Consider the following 12,682-nt stretch of genomic DNA (forward strand, 5'->3'; position numbering starts at 1 on the left):
CCATTATTCTACATACTGCTCCATGGAATTACAATTAGATGATATATATGAAGTACATTATAATGTCATGGCTGCAGGCGGGTAGATATTTCAGTAATGTTTACAGCGGTGATGATATGTGGAATAAAGAGGAAATTATCATCATTTCATGCGCTTGACCGTCAGAAACATACTGGGTCATACAAAAGTGGGTAAAGTTATTAAGTAACACACTACGTATACGATAACCTTAGGTGTCTGCTTCTCTCTACTAATTTGTACTGCTTAACACACGTGGCTCATCAGCACTTGGGTATTCCTTCATCACTTGGTATCACACCCGAGTACATATTTAATGCTTATGATGACTCGCCCTCTTGATTGCTCACTGCATGTCCTATGATGACTCGCCCTTTTGATTGCTCACTGCATGTCCTATGATGAGTTGCCCTCTTGATTGCTCACTGCATGTCCTATGATGTTTTGCCCTCTTGATTGCTCACTGTATGTCCTGTGGTGAGTTGCCCTCTTGATTGCTCACTGCATGTCCTATGATGAGTTGCCCTCTTGATTGCTCACTGTATGTCCTGTGGTGAGTTACCCTCTTGATTGCGCACTGCATGTCCTATGATGTTTTGCCCTCTTGATTGCTCACTGCATGTCCCATGAAGACTCGCCCTCTTGATTGCTCACTGCTTGTCCTATGATGAGTTGTCCTCTTGATTGATCACTGTATGCCCTATGATGAGTTGCCCTCTTGATTGCTCACTGCATGTCCTATGATGAATTGCCCTCTTGATTGCTCACTGCATTTCCTATGATGACTTGCCCTCTTGATTGCTCACTGCATGTCCTATGATGAGTTGCCCTCTTGATTGCTCACTGCATGTCCTATGATGAATTGCCCTCTTGATTGCTCACTGCATGTCCTATGATGAGTTGTCCTCTTGATTGCTCACTGCATGTCCTATGATGAATTGCCCTCTTGATTGCTCACTGCATGTCCTATGATGAATTGCCATCTTGATTTCTCACTGCATGTCCTATGATGTTTTGCCCTCTTGATTGCTCACTGCATGTCCTATGATGTTTTGCCCTCTTGATTTCTCACTGCATGTCCTGTGATGACTTGTCCTCTTGATTGCTCACTGCATGTCCTATGATGTTTTGCCCTCTTGATTTCTCACTGCATGTCCTATGATGAATTGCCCTCTTGATTGCTCACTGCATGTCCTATGATGAGTTGTCCTCTTGATTGCTCACTGCATGTCCTATGATGAATTGCCCTCTTGATTGCTCACTGCATGTCCTATGATGAATTGCCCTCTTGATTGCTCACTGCATGTCATATGATGACTTGCCCTCTTGATCGCCCAATGTATGCCCTAAGATGACTCATCCTCTTGATCGCTCACTGCATGTCCTATGATGACTTGCCCTCTTGATTGCTTACTCATGTCCTGTGATGAAATGTTGTAGTGACGTAGAGACTTTCTCCAGTAGCGGTTTTTTCTTACCTCTCTATAAATAGTGACTCGCAACCTAGAAATATTCCTTTGTCACGTCGTCATTTCCAGCAGAGGTTGTTTGCAAGTTTGTTTTATATTTTAAAATCAAATGGAATCACATACATAATTATCAGATGCAAACATATTATATGGTACAGGCCATTTTCATAATTTTTTTTATTGGTGTATATTGGAGTCCTCAGAAAATACTACAAGCAATAGAGCATTCAAATCGTGTAGCGAAGTGTAGTGATGTATCATACGTCCTCGGTGAAGATTCGGAATTCACTGTCATCTGAAATACTGTAATTCTACAAAAATATTGTACGAGAACTCACAAGTCAATTAGCACATTTTGATACAAAATTTAATGTTATATACAGTAGAACTAAATAATGTATTTATCTTTTCGCGCCTGCCTTCGTCTTTAATTTTACAATTTCCTGATAGCGAATACCAGTTGTTTGATTGGTTGATAGCAGCGGGGGCGTCAAAAATATGGAGAGAAATAAGGAGCGTAATTTTTTTTATACAATTGGTGTAGAAATGTATATTGACTCAAGTCATTGAATGATTTTATCGACAAAAGAATGCAAATTATATCAAGAAAACAATAAAATGAAATATTGACTTAAATGAAAACATTTGGCCTCGTAAAGGGGAGCAGAACTAAAAGTTTGGCCGTCTCGGGCTTCCATACTTTCAGAGAAAACACAAACCACGTAAACATTTCTCGAAGCAGGTGCTTGATAACGGTTTTTAAGTTCGTCGTTTGCTGACCAAATAAGAAATGTCAGCGGCAGAAGGAGCGGATTTGAAAGGAGGACATCCTCCTGCAGGTATTTAAAACAAGAAATGTAAACTCGACTCGACCAAAATAGGCCGAGATGGCAAAAAAAGTAGCCAGATGGTCCCTATGTAATGCCTTGTGGCATGGCCTGGTAGTTGGGCAAAGGACAGCATATAGATAGTGCAGAGGTGCACACACGCGTTCGGCGGCTAATTTTTTTTTTTTTAAATATTTTTCCAATACATTCTGGACAAGATTGCAAAATATACCTGTTTTCGATATTTATTTCTAAAACGTTCATTTTTCTGTGTCTGCGTGTGTTTATTTTTGCAATGAGGTCGTGAGAAGGTTTTGGGACGATGAAAAGACCGTACACATGTGCATTTCCTGACGCCATGAGTCATGCATTTCACTTGATAATGTAGTGGCGCATACAATGTTATTGAGTAGATAGGGATGTGCTAAATGTTATGGTATTAACATGCGTTGTAAACAGCACAAATCTAAGTGAAGACAGCAGACATATTTTAGCTTAATTACAGAAATGTAGTTGATTAAAGTTTTTTCCCCAATAAAGGGCAAGCACATATGACACTAAGTTATCCTTTCTTATATATGTATGAAATAGGAGCAGGTTGGTATGGTTTGTATATAGTATTAAATACAACGTCTGTCACTCAGCTGATGGGTTGGTGTAGCTTGTATATAGTATTAAATACGTCTGTCACTCAGCTGATGGGTTGGTGTGGCTTGTATATAGAGTTAAATACCATCTCTGTCACTCAGCTGACGTAGCATGCTTCTTTTGCTCAGTTGGTAGAGACCCAGATTTGATTCTTTGTCAGGGCACTCGACAGGAACATGTATTTTCTCTTTTCTTTCCCAGAGGTATAAGATGCTGCCAATATCTCGTCATAATGCTATAGGGAAGAAGTTCAAGTTAACTGGGTAGCCATGTTGTTTTTATAGAAGTCTTTTTTCCAAAAGTACATAATTAATCTTCTCAAAATACAATAGTAAATAGTTTAAGGATTTTCTCAATGACTGCACACTTGCCCAAAGATATGGCAGTGGTCAAGTTGGTCAGCAAAGAAGTTGAGTAGGGCCTAGTTAAATAAGGTTCGATAACAACCTGGAAAAGAAAGGACTTTACATCTCTGTGAACAAACACGAAAGCTAATTCTAGAAAACTCACCATCGAGCCATGTTTCTTCTCTGTCTATGTTATGTGTCTTTGACTAAATGGGTCAACATTTTCAAAATTTTGGTAGATTTAAATCCAACCTTTTCCTAAATGGGAACATAATGCAGACTTTATTTTTGCCAGAAAAGGACCTAAAACTCTAAAAGAATCCAGCCCTTTTTCCCTTCATTTCATCCTTGATTTTTAATTCTTCCAAAGTAACATAAAAAGTGACTTAGAATTCATCACTTACCTAAATTTTTATGAGGCTGAAACATCAGTGTGATTAAGAAACCGAAAGTGAAGTTCAAGCAGGGATGTTCCCCCTTCTCGCTGAAATTTGAACCCAAAATAAGTTTGCAATATCACTTATAAGTCCTCAGCCAGTACAACTGGATGGGACTGGAGTCTACCCTATCATCTTAAATACCAAAATATCTGCCACTTTTATTACTTAGAAATACATAACAATGTGAACAATATAGGCACATTTGGCCCTTTGTTTGGTTACAAACAAATCCTGACTCGTAATTGTTAATGTTTTGTGTTCCAGTGAAGGTTGGAGGCATGCGTGTGGTTCAGCACAAAGACGGGAAAGACAAGCCGGCAGAACAACTGACTAAGGAGGAGAAGGAAGAGTATGGATCTAGGTCTGTACTTTATCATACTTTTCAAGATTTTCACGAGGAACGAAAAAAATGAATTTGAAGCGTTACTGAAGTACTATTACACATAACTTAAAACAACATACAACAGTTTCTGTTCATTTATAAAACATGTCGCTGTACATATTTTTCTTGGTCAAGTTTGCTGGTCATTTGTCTATCTGAACACGCATTAAAGAACAGTGATAGTAAATATAAAGAATGGATAGTAAATACTACATATGTAGTTAGAAATCTACTGTAGGATTAACAGACACTAGTAAATGTTAGGGAGATATACATATAAAATCTACTGTAGGATTAACAGACACTAGTAAATGTTAGGGAGATATACATATAAAATCTACTGTAGGATTAACAGACACTAGTAAATGTTAGGGAGATATACATATAAAATCTACTGTAGGATTAACAGACACTAGTAAATGTTAGGGAGATATACATATAAAATCTACTGTAGGATTAACAGACACTGTAGTAAATCTTACCTTAGGGAGATATACATATAAAATCTACTGTAGGATTAACAGACACTGTAGTAAATCTTACATATAAAATCTACTGTAGGATTAACAGACACTGTAGTAAATCTTACCTTAGGGAGATATACATATAAAATCTACTGTAGGATTAACAGTTACTGTAGTAAATCTTACCTTAGGGAGATATACATATAAAATCTACTGTAGGATTAACAGACACTGTAGTAAATCTTACCTTAGGGAGATATACATATAAAATCTACTGTAGGATTAACAGACACTGTAGTAAATCTTACCTTAGGGAGATATACATATAAAATCTACTGTAGGATTAACAGACACTGTAGTAAATCTTACATATAAAATCTACTGTAGGATTAACAGACACTGTAGTAAATCTTACCTTAGGGAGATATACATATAAAATCTACTGTAGGATTAACAGTTACTGTAGTAAATCTTACCTTAGGGAGATATACATATAAAATCTACTGTAGGATTAACAGACACTGTAGTAAATCTTACCTTAGGGAGATATACATATAAAATCTACTGTAGGATTAACAGACACTGTAGTAAATCTTACCTCAGGGAGATATACAAATATAAAATCTACCAAGGCATTCAGATATTTTGTAACACATTGTATGACAGTATATAATAACAGTAATTATGTAACAGCTTTCTGAACATGTTTATTAAATGTTGTGATATACAAGTCGTTTGAATCATTTGAAATGTTCATTGTTTTCATTTTCAGTCCTCCAAAGTCTGACACGCATCACCAGTCTGTGCTGGTTGGTGGAACAGTGACACAGGTAAATCATTTAAATACTAAGTTACATCGTTATTGTTTATTGAACTAGATAAGTTATCTCAGTGCATGAAGAGCAACAACATGTTTATCCTGTAAGAATCTCAGCGAGCCAACATTAGAGTTTGATTCTGAGAAGGACCTCAGCGAGCCAACATTAGAGTTTGATTCTGAGAAGGACCTCAGCGAGCCAACATCAGAGTTTGATTCTGAGAAGGACCTCAGCGAGCCAACATCAGAGTTTGATTCTGAGAAGGACCTCAGCGAGCCAACATCAGAGTTTGATTCTGAGAAGGACCTCAGCGAGCCAACATCAGAGTTTGATTCTGAGAAGGACCTCAGCGAGCCAACATTAGAGTTTGATTCTGAGAAGGACCTCAGCGAGCCAACATTAGAGTTTGATTCTGAGAAGGACCTCAGCGAGCCAACATTAGAGTTTGATTCTGAGAAGGACCTCAGCGAGCCAACATTAGAGTTTGATTCTGAGAAGGACCTCAGCGAGCCAACATTAGAGTTTGATTCTGAGAAGGACCTCAGCGAGCCAACATCAGAGTTTGATTCTGAGAAGGACCTCAGCGAGCCAACACAGAGTTTGATTCTGAGAAGGACCTCAGCGAGCCAACATCAGAGTTTGATTCTGAGAAGGACCTCAGCGAGCCAACATCAGAGTTTGATTCTGAGAAGGACCTCAGCGAGCCAACATTAGAGTTTGATTCTGAGAAGGACCTCAGCGAGCCAACATTAGAGTTTGATTCTGAGAAGGACCTCAGCGAGCCAACATTAGAGTTTGATTCTGAGAAGGACCTCAGCGAGCCAACATTAGAGTTTGATTCTGAGAAGGACCTCAGCGAGCCAACATTAGAGTTTGATTCTGAGAAGGACCTCAGCGAGCCAACATTAGAGTTTGATTCTGAGAAGGACCTCAGCGAGCCAACATTAGAGTTTGATTCTGAGAAGGACCTCAGCGAGCCAAACATGAGAAGGACCTCAGCGAGCCAACACAGAGTTTGATTTGAGAAGGACCTCAGCGAGCCAACATCAGAGTTTGATTCTGAGAAGGACCTCAGCGAGCCAACATCAGAGTTTGATTCTGAGAAGGACCTCAGCGAGCCAACATTAGAGTTTGATTCTGAGAAGGACCTCAGCGAGCCAACATTAGAGTTTGATTCTGAGAAGGACCTCAGCGAGCCAACATTAGAGTTTGATTCTGAGAAGGACCTATACCTAACTTGGATAATTCTAATTTCCGTGCTTTTCATTTTGTTATAAAATGTAGTCTGTTTTGTGAAATTTCTTTTTTTTTTTTTTTTTAATCAATACAGTTTGATGTAATATGACTTGATATTGCTGGTTAAACTGATAAGAACAAGCAGATTGTACATTAAGTTACAGAGATCAGCCTAAAACTGTAAATTATCTGTACAATATGTATAAGAGAGGACAAATTATGACCAGTCAGTGACGAGATAATTCCTCTCTCACACATATTGTACAGTTTGAGGCAAATCTATAACTTAAAACATGGAGTTCTTTTGCTTTGATATAGAACATCTTAGATTTTGATAAAAATCAGCCCCACAAATTTTGTTTCAGACAATAGGCATAAATCCATCATTACACAATTTATCATTGTTCTCCTTTCAAAGCTACTTTGACAACTACACCTCCGTGTGTTTAATCAAATCAGCGTTATTCTTCACTTACCTATCAGTCAAAGGTCACAACTTACCCGGAACTGTTATAACTGTTAGCTGTGATATATATAATGAATAAAATTGATATGATGAAGCACACAGAGCATGCTTTTGGTCTGCTTAGTCCACTTCTGTGACCTCTAACTGTGAAGCACAACATTCCTTCCTCAATCTACATTTATCAAATAATGGATTTGAATAATACAAATAGTGTTTTAAGTAATGTTTCATCATTGCAACAACATGTTTTCAATGAAAAATCCAGCAAAGGTTTGGTCAGAATGTAACAAAAGGGATGTATTTCTCTATTGCAAACTTTTTAAAATTTTCATGGGGGAGATTTTACGTACTCAAAATTGAAAGCATTCCTCAATAAGATATGTGTATATATACATTAGTAGAAACATTTGTAAATAGCATATGTTGTTTTTTTATTCCAATGAAATCATCAGATCTAGGAATAGTTGAAATTCACTTGTTGAATAAAAGTAAAATAAAGGACACAAAATCAGGAATGTCTGTCAGAACTAGGAGTAGTGGTTAAGTATGTGTTCTTAAATCAGTTGACATCCAGGGATGTGTTTCTGTGATCAACTCATTTACATAGATTTGTGAAAAGTGGGATTAACCTTTAGAGCAGGATGTTGTATTCAATTAAAAAAAGTTCTGCCATGGAAATATAAAGTGTTTGTATATATGGGATTATTACTCTTTCTGATGGGAAATGTCTCATTTCACTTTCCACACATGGAATTCATCAAAGTGTGTTGAACGCTTAATGAACTAACGCATATTTTAATTAACACAAGGAAGTAGCACCTTTATCTTCAAAATAATGAAATTGTTTCATGAAGAAGATGAAAAATTCCTAACTACAAATACTAGAAAACTCGGGTGGCGCAGTGTTAATGCACTCGCCTTTCACCTAGCCGACCGGGGTTCGATTCCCTGAACGGACGTGAAAAGGTAAGGGGTCACCTGCCCGACCACGTGGGTTTCCCCCTGGTACTCTGGTTTCCTCCCACAATAAGACCCCTCGCGCGCTTACATCCGGGCCAACAAGAGTGATTAGTATAAGTTGACATAACTTGTTTCGCAATTGTTGTAAAATAAATAAAGTTTATATTTATTTAGAAAACTCAACACAAATATTGCATGGAAATATGTCCTTTTCTTGGGAATTATAGAAACTGTCACCTGTGTCAGGTGGAACACTCCCCACACTTCTGTTTGTGGAATAATTTGGATTTAACCTGTTCATTAATCATCTTTCGACCTGCAAGTTTGAAACAGGACTGTCAACTAGTATACTAGTTTTACATATTCTTTTTGTACCAAGATAAGGTCAATAGAGACCCAACCATCCAGAGTTACGTTTAGCTGTCTGATAAGTTAACGGTCCAATTAGTAAGTTATTTTTAAGACAACCACAATAACATACAGACCAATTACCAGTAACATGGTGGGTTATAGTACAATGAAAATGAAGGATGACATCACAACCATGTTTTAAATACATTGACACACATCGTAATGATGATATGCTGTTTATTTTCAGGGAGATAAGGATTTCCCACCAGAGGCTGTCAAGCATTATCACAACAAACCACTACCCACTCACGAACATTCTCGTCAACCCGCCAAGAACTTTAACATCCAACAACCTCGTTGAACTGAATGGAAAAGGATGTCGTTCTAGTCTCATATTGAACTTGAGCCGGGGCTCGTTCAATGAGAAAAAGACAGATTGGTTAAGGGAAAATGTGAAATAAAGTTTAATGTTAAAACACAAAGCAAGAACTTCAGGCTAAACTTCAGGGGAATTGGATAAAAATATTCAGAAACCATGGAAACATATTTGGATAATGAAATGATTGGAAATTATAAACCATAATTTGTTATACTCTTATGTATTAAAGGAGTATCTAAATCTTGTTCATATTTCAGGTGTTTGTACTCTACCGGTATTTATCTGTGTTGAATATTTCGAAAGAGGCATTATAAGTGTGATGAATATTATAGACGTGTTGGTGTTTGAATTCTTTTTTTCTTTAATGATGATGAGTCCGTGCTTTAGACCAGAATGCCAGAGATTGTTGTATATCTGATTTGTAGAGATCTCCTCAATTAATCAGTACTAACATTGTGTAATATAAATACATGTGTACCTATATATCTGAATAGGTTCATTAAACACATCCTATTATAGGCAGGTCAAAGTAAACTTTTTCTAAAATATTTTTGATCTCTGAAGTTAACCTGGGTATATAGTAATGATACAATAGATAAAAGAATGATGTCATTCAAAGATTATTATTAAAATCATTAAAATACTGTTTGCAACCTCCAAATAAAACTTATCATTTATATGACATATATTTCTAAATATGGCGATGCATTGAAAACAATTTTAGCTTTTCATATTTGATCAAACACAATGAGTGCAAAATTAATAATTCTATATTTGGAATGTTAAGAATGAAAAGAAAAACATGCAATTATTGTTTATATGATAATTTAAAAGCCAAAATGAAAAGTTGTGTGATTTAGGTTGTATTCTTCAAAAGTACCAAGTCTAAATACTTTAAAACATTGTTTATCTATAAAGAAATTAGACCCTGAAAAGCGAAGTGTTGTATTATCGTGATTCGTGATTCGTTTGTCCTCAAATTTTCCAGACCATTTTGGTGAGTTTGCTTACATTTTCTTGTGAACACAATTAATGAAATACATGTAGTAATTTAAAGCAAAGTTTGTTTTGCTTTGATTTTTTTTGTTTTGACACCCCAGTGTTCATACAAGTTTTGAACATTCTGAAATATATTTGTTCTTGGATTATATTGCAATTTTTCCCCTAATTTTATTTCTTTAAGTTTTTACTGGGCAAGTAGTAATCTTTTTCTTGCATTTATTTCCAATTTTTTGTTTTACTTTGTTTTGCATCATAATACGCAATGTTCGTTATATATTTTAAAATGTAATATTAGTTTGAAAATAAAAGTAAATAAAAGTATTGTTTATTGAAAGAATGCTGAGTTAAATGATTGCATATTTTTTAAGGTAATATAATCTTCTGCCTTGTTGATATCTGAATGCTGTGTCTGTGTACTTAACATTATAGCTGCTGGTATTGATATTTTTCAGAAATTTCAATTTGAAATATTAATCTTAAAGGGACAAAATAGTGAAGCTGGAATTCTTTGGAACACATTAACAGATCCTTCATGAGTAAATGTTCTCAATGCACCTTCTGAACAAATCATGCCAAATTATTAACAAAAGCCATTTTTTTTTGAAATGTGATAATGAAAGGGATCAAGTGGAAGATATTGTTTAATATCACCAGCTTTATCAATACTTCAACAGGGGACTACAGTTCAACTATGGAAACTTTCACTTAAAATTTTCTTTTTTTTTTGTACAAATATATGGTCATTTACAATCACTTTGAATAACAAAGTCCTTTTAACATCAGTGTTATCACATTTGAAAAGAATTTCAGGTGACATACCTCTATTATGTGATGAGTTCAAATACAGTTTGATTGCATTTCTTTAGATATACATTTTAAAAATTGATATTTAAATGCTTTCATATACTTTTGATACAGAATATATATTGGTATTTTTTCAGGAATTAAGATAAAGGTGATATTAATCATTTCCACGCTAATTTAAAACACTTGAGTATAAAACTTTAATTTTTTCTGATTTTGAACTTCCATGCAAGCATTCTTTTAGTTGGTTTTTAATCAGTTTTTTTTTTTTGCAATATGTTGAAGTAATTTAGAAATGAACATAAAATTAAACCTGCCTAAGCAAGGCTGGAGTCCAATTGAAACACTAATATTATTTTCACCGTTTTTACATCATAAATAATCAAATACTACCATGTTCTGTTAATCCATTTCTATATTGTCAGTTACCTTTATATAATTGCTTTTCTGTATGCCAAAACTATGTAGTATTTTGACCTTAGATACAATCAATATATTGTTTTTGATTAAAGTGCTATAATTATAGGTTAAGTGCTATATTTCATATAGATTCTATTTTACATTATTTAACACTGGAGTAAATGATGTTTATATTTCTTACTGTTGGTAGTCGTCTTTACTGCCTGTATAAATTAAACATTAGAGTAGATGATTTTGTTGGCTGCCTATATCAGGAAAGCTCTGTATATACCAGTCTGGTTTTGACCTTGTTTAAAGCCTGTATTAGCTAGCAGGTCATTTGTCCTCCGTTATATCTGGTTTTGGAGGGAATGATTACACTGTATTTGTGAAATAACAACAGTGATATGTTTTCATTAAGGATTATGAGCTTACAAACTTTATGTTTTACAAAGAAAACGAGATACAACATCCAGTCTGGCAGATTCATTGATACCGCCAGTCTTCCAAGGATGAATTCCTAGTGGAATACAGGAGTCCAGTTCAAAGATGTGTTAACAGGAAATATAGAGGACCAGGATGTTGTCTGGTCCTCTATATTTCCAGTAAACTTTATATTTGTCACAAAGTAACATATCAGGACTTTGCTTTGAAGTATTTTTATTCAATTCTATTTTAAGACATAAGTAACAGATTTCCCGAATATATTTTTTTTTAAGTCTACATTGCTATATTATAACCATAGCCACTTTTTTAAGTTTGGTCAACATTTGATTCACAGACCGTTTCAGACTGCAGATTATTCTACAATAAATAGTGATAAAAAAGAGCAGATAATTAATCTTGATTCTGTTGTAATTAGCTGTTGCTCAAAATAAAAATTACCAAAAATTCAAATTGTTTTTGTTTCAGTTTTGTTTCCAACAGTCCATCTTGACCTTTTAGCCAACATTTCTGATTGTTGTGCTGTTGTAGTGCCTGTTGTCCTTTTTCAGTTATGATATGGTGTTGCCTGTCCTTTGGCATTTTAACAATCAAGTATTCACCATTTTTACTGACGTGGTACAAAGTGCCAGTGAGCTTGTAGTATAGTGAAGTATATGTTATCTGTTTGTCAATCAACTGTCTAAAAAAAACACTATACACTTGTTAGGGATCATCAATTTCTGTAGGAATATTTCAACTCATTTTTCCTATTGTACAAATGTTGCCTGTGTGTTGTAGGCCACCAAGTGATACACACAACTTAAAGATAACCTTTATTTGTACGGGAAACTCTATAATCTTGTAACCCAGGTAAAATACTAGGGGCAATGTACAGCTGGGCTAGAAAGAATTTCTCTTTAAGTTGACTAGTTGAGTGTCAAACTAGTAAACCAGAAGTTCCAGGTTCAAATCTAAGATTTTGACTATGAAAGTTTGTTACCACTCTTTCTTAGGAGAGGGTGGCATGTTAGATTTTGACATTGGAAGTCTGTTATTGATGTTTCTGGAGCAGCACTGGATGGATTTTTCCTTCATATTTTGTATGTACTATGTAGGTTTGCATTGGTACCTTGTGTCCTTTTACTTTTGAGATTGATGGATTTTTCCTTATAGGCTATGAGGTTTGCATTGGTACCTTGTGTCCTTTTACTTTTGAGATTGTAAGGCGACCAGATTTTAGTTGACA

General features: G+C 35.4%; 1 protein-coding gene across 1 annotated transcript; it reads left to right on the forward strand.

Moving 5' to 3' along the window:
- Positions 1–2,204: 2,204 nt before the first annotated feature.
- On the forward strand, positions 2,205–11,907 carry LOC132554493 (death-associated protein 1-like). The gene is made up of 4 exons (XM_060218805.1): positions 2,205–2,326; positions 4,014–4,110; positions 5,368–5,425; positions 8,674–11,907. Exons 1-4 carry the CDS (start codon positions 2,278–2,280, stop codon positions 8,785–8,787), a joined length of 318 nt encoding a protein of 105 aa, XP_060074788.1. The 5' UTR covers positions 2,205–2,277; the 3' UTR covers positions 8,788–11,907.
- The last annotated feature ends 775 nt before the right edge of the window (positions 11,908–12,682 follow it).

This window comes from Ylistrum balloti, unplaced genomic scaffold (genome assembly GCF_031769215.1).
Source record: "Ylistrum balloti isolate Yb309-2 unplaced genomic scaffold, AGI_CSIRO_Ybal_v1 Utg370410, whole genome shotgun sequence".
Taxonomy (NCBI): domain Eukaryota; kingdom Metazoa; phylum Mollusca; class Bivalvia; order Pectinida; family Pectinidae; genus Ylistrum; species Ylistrum balloti.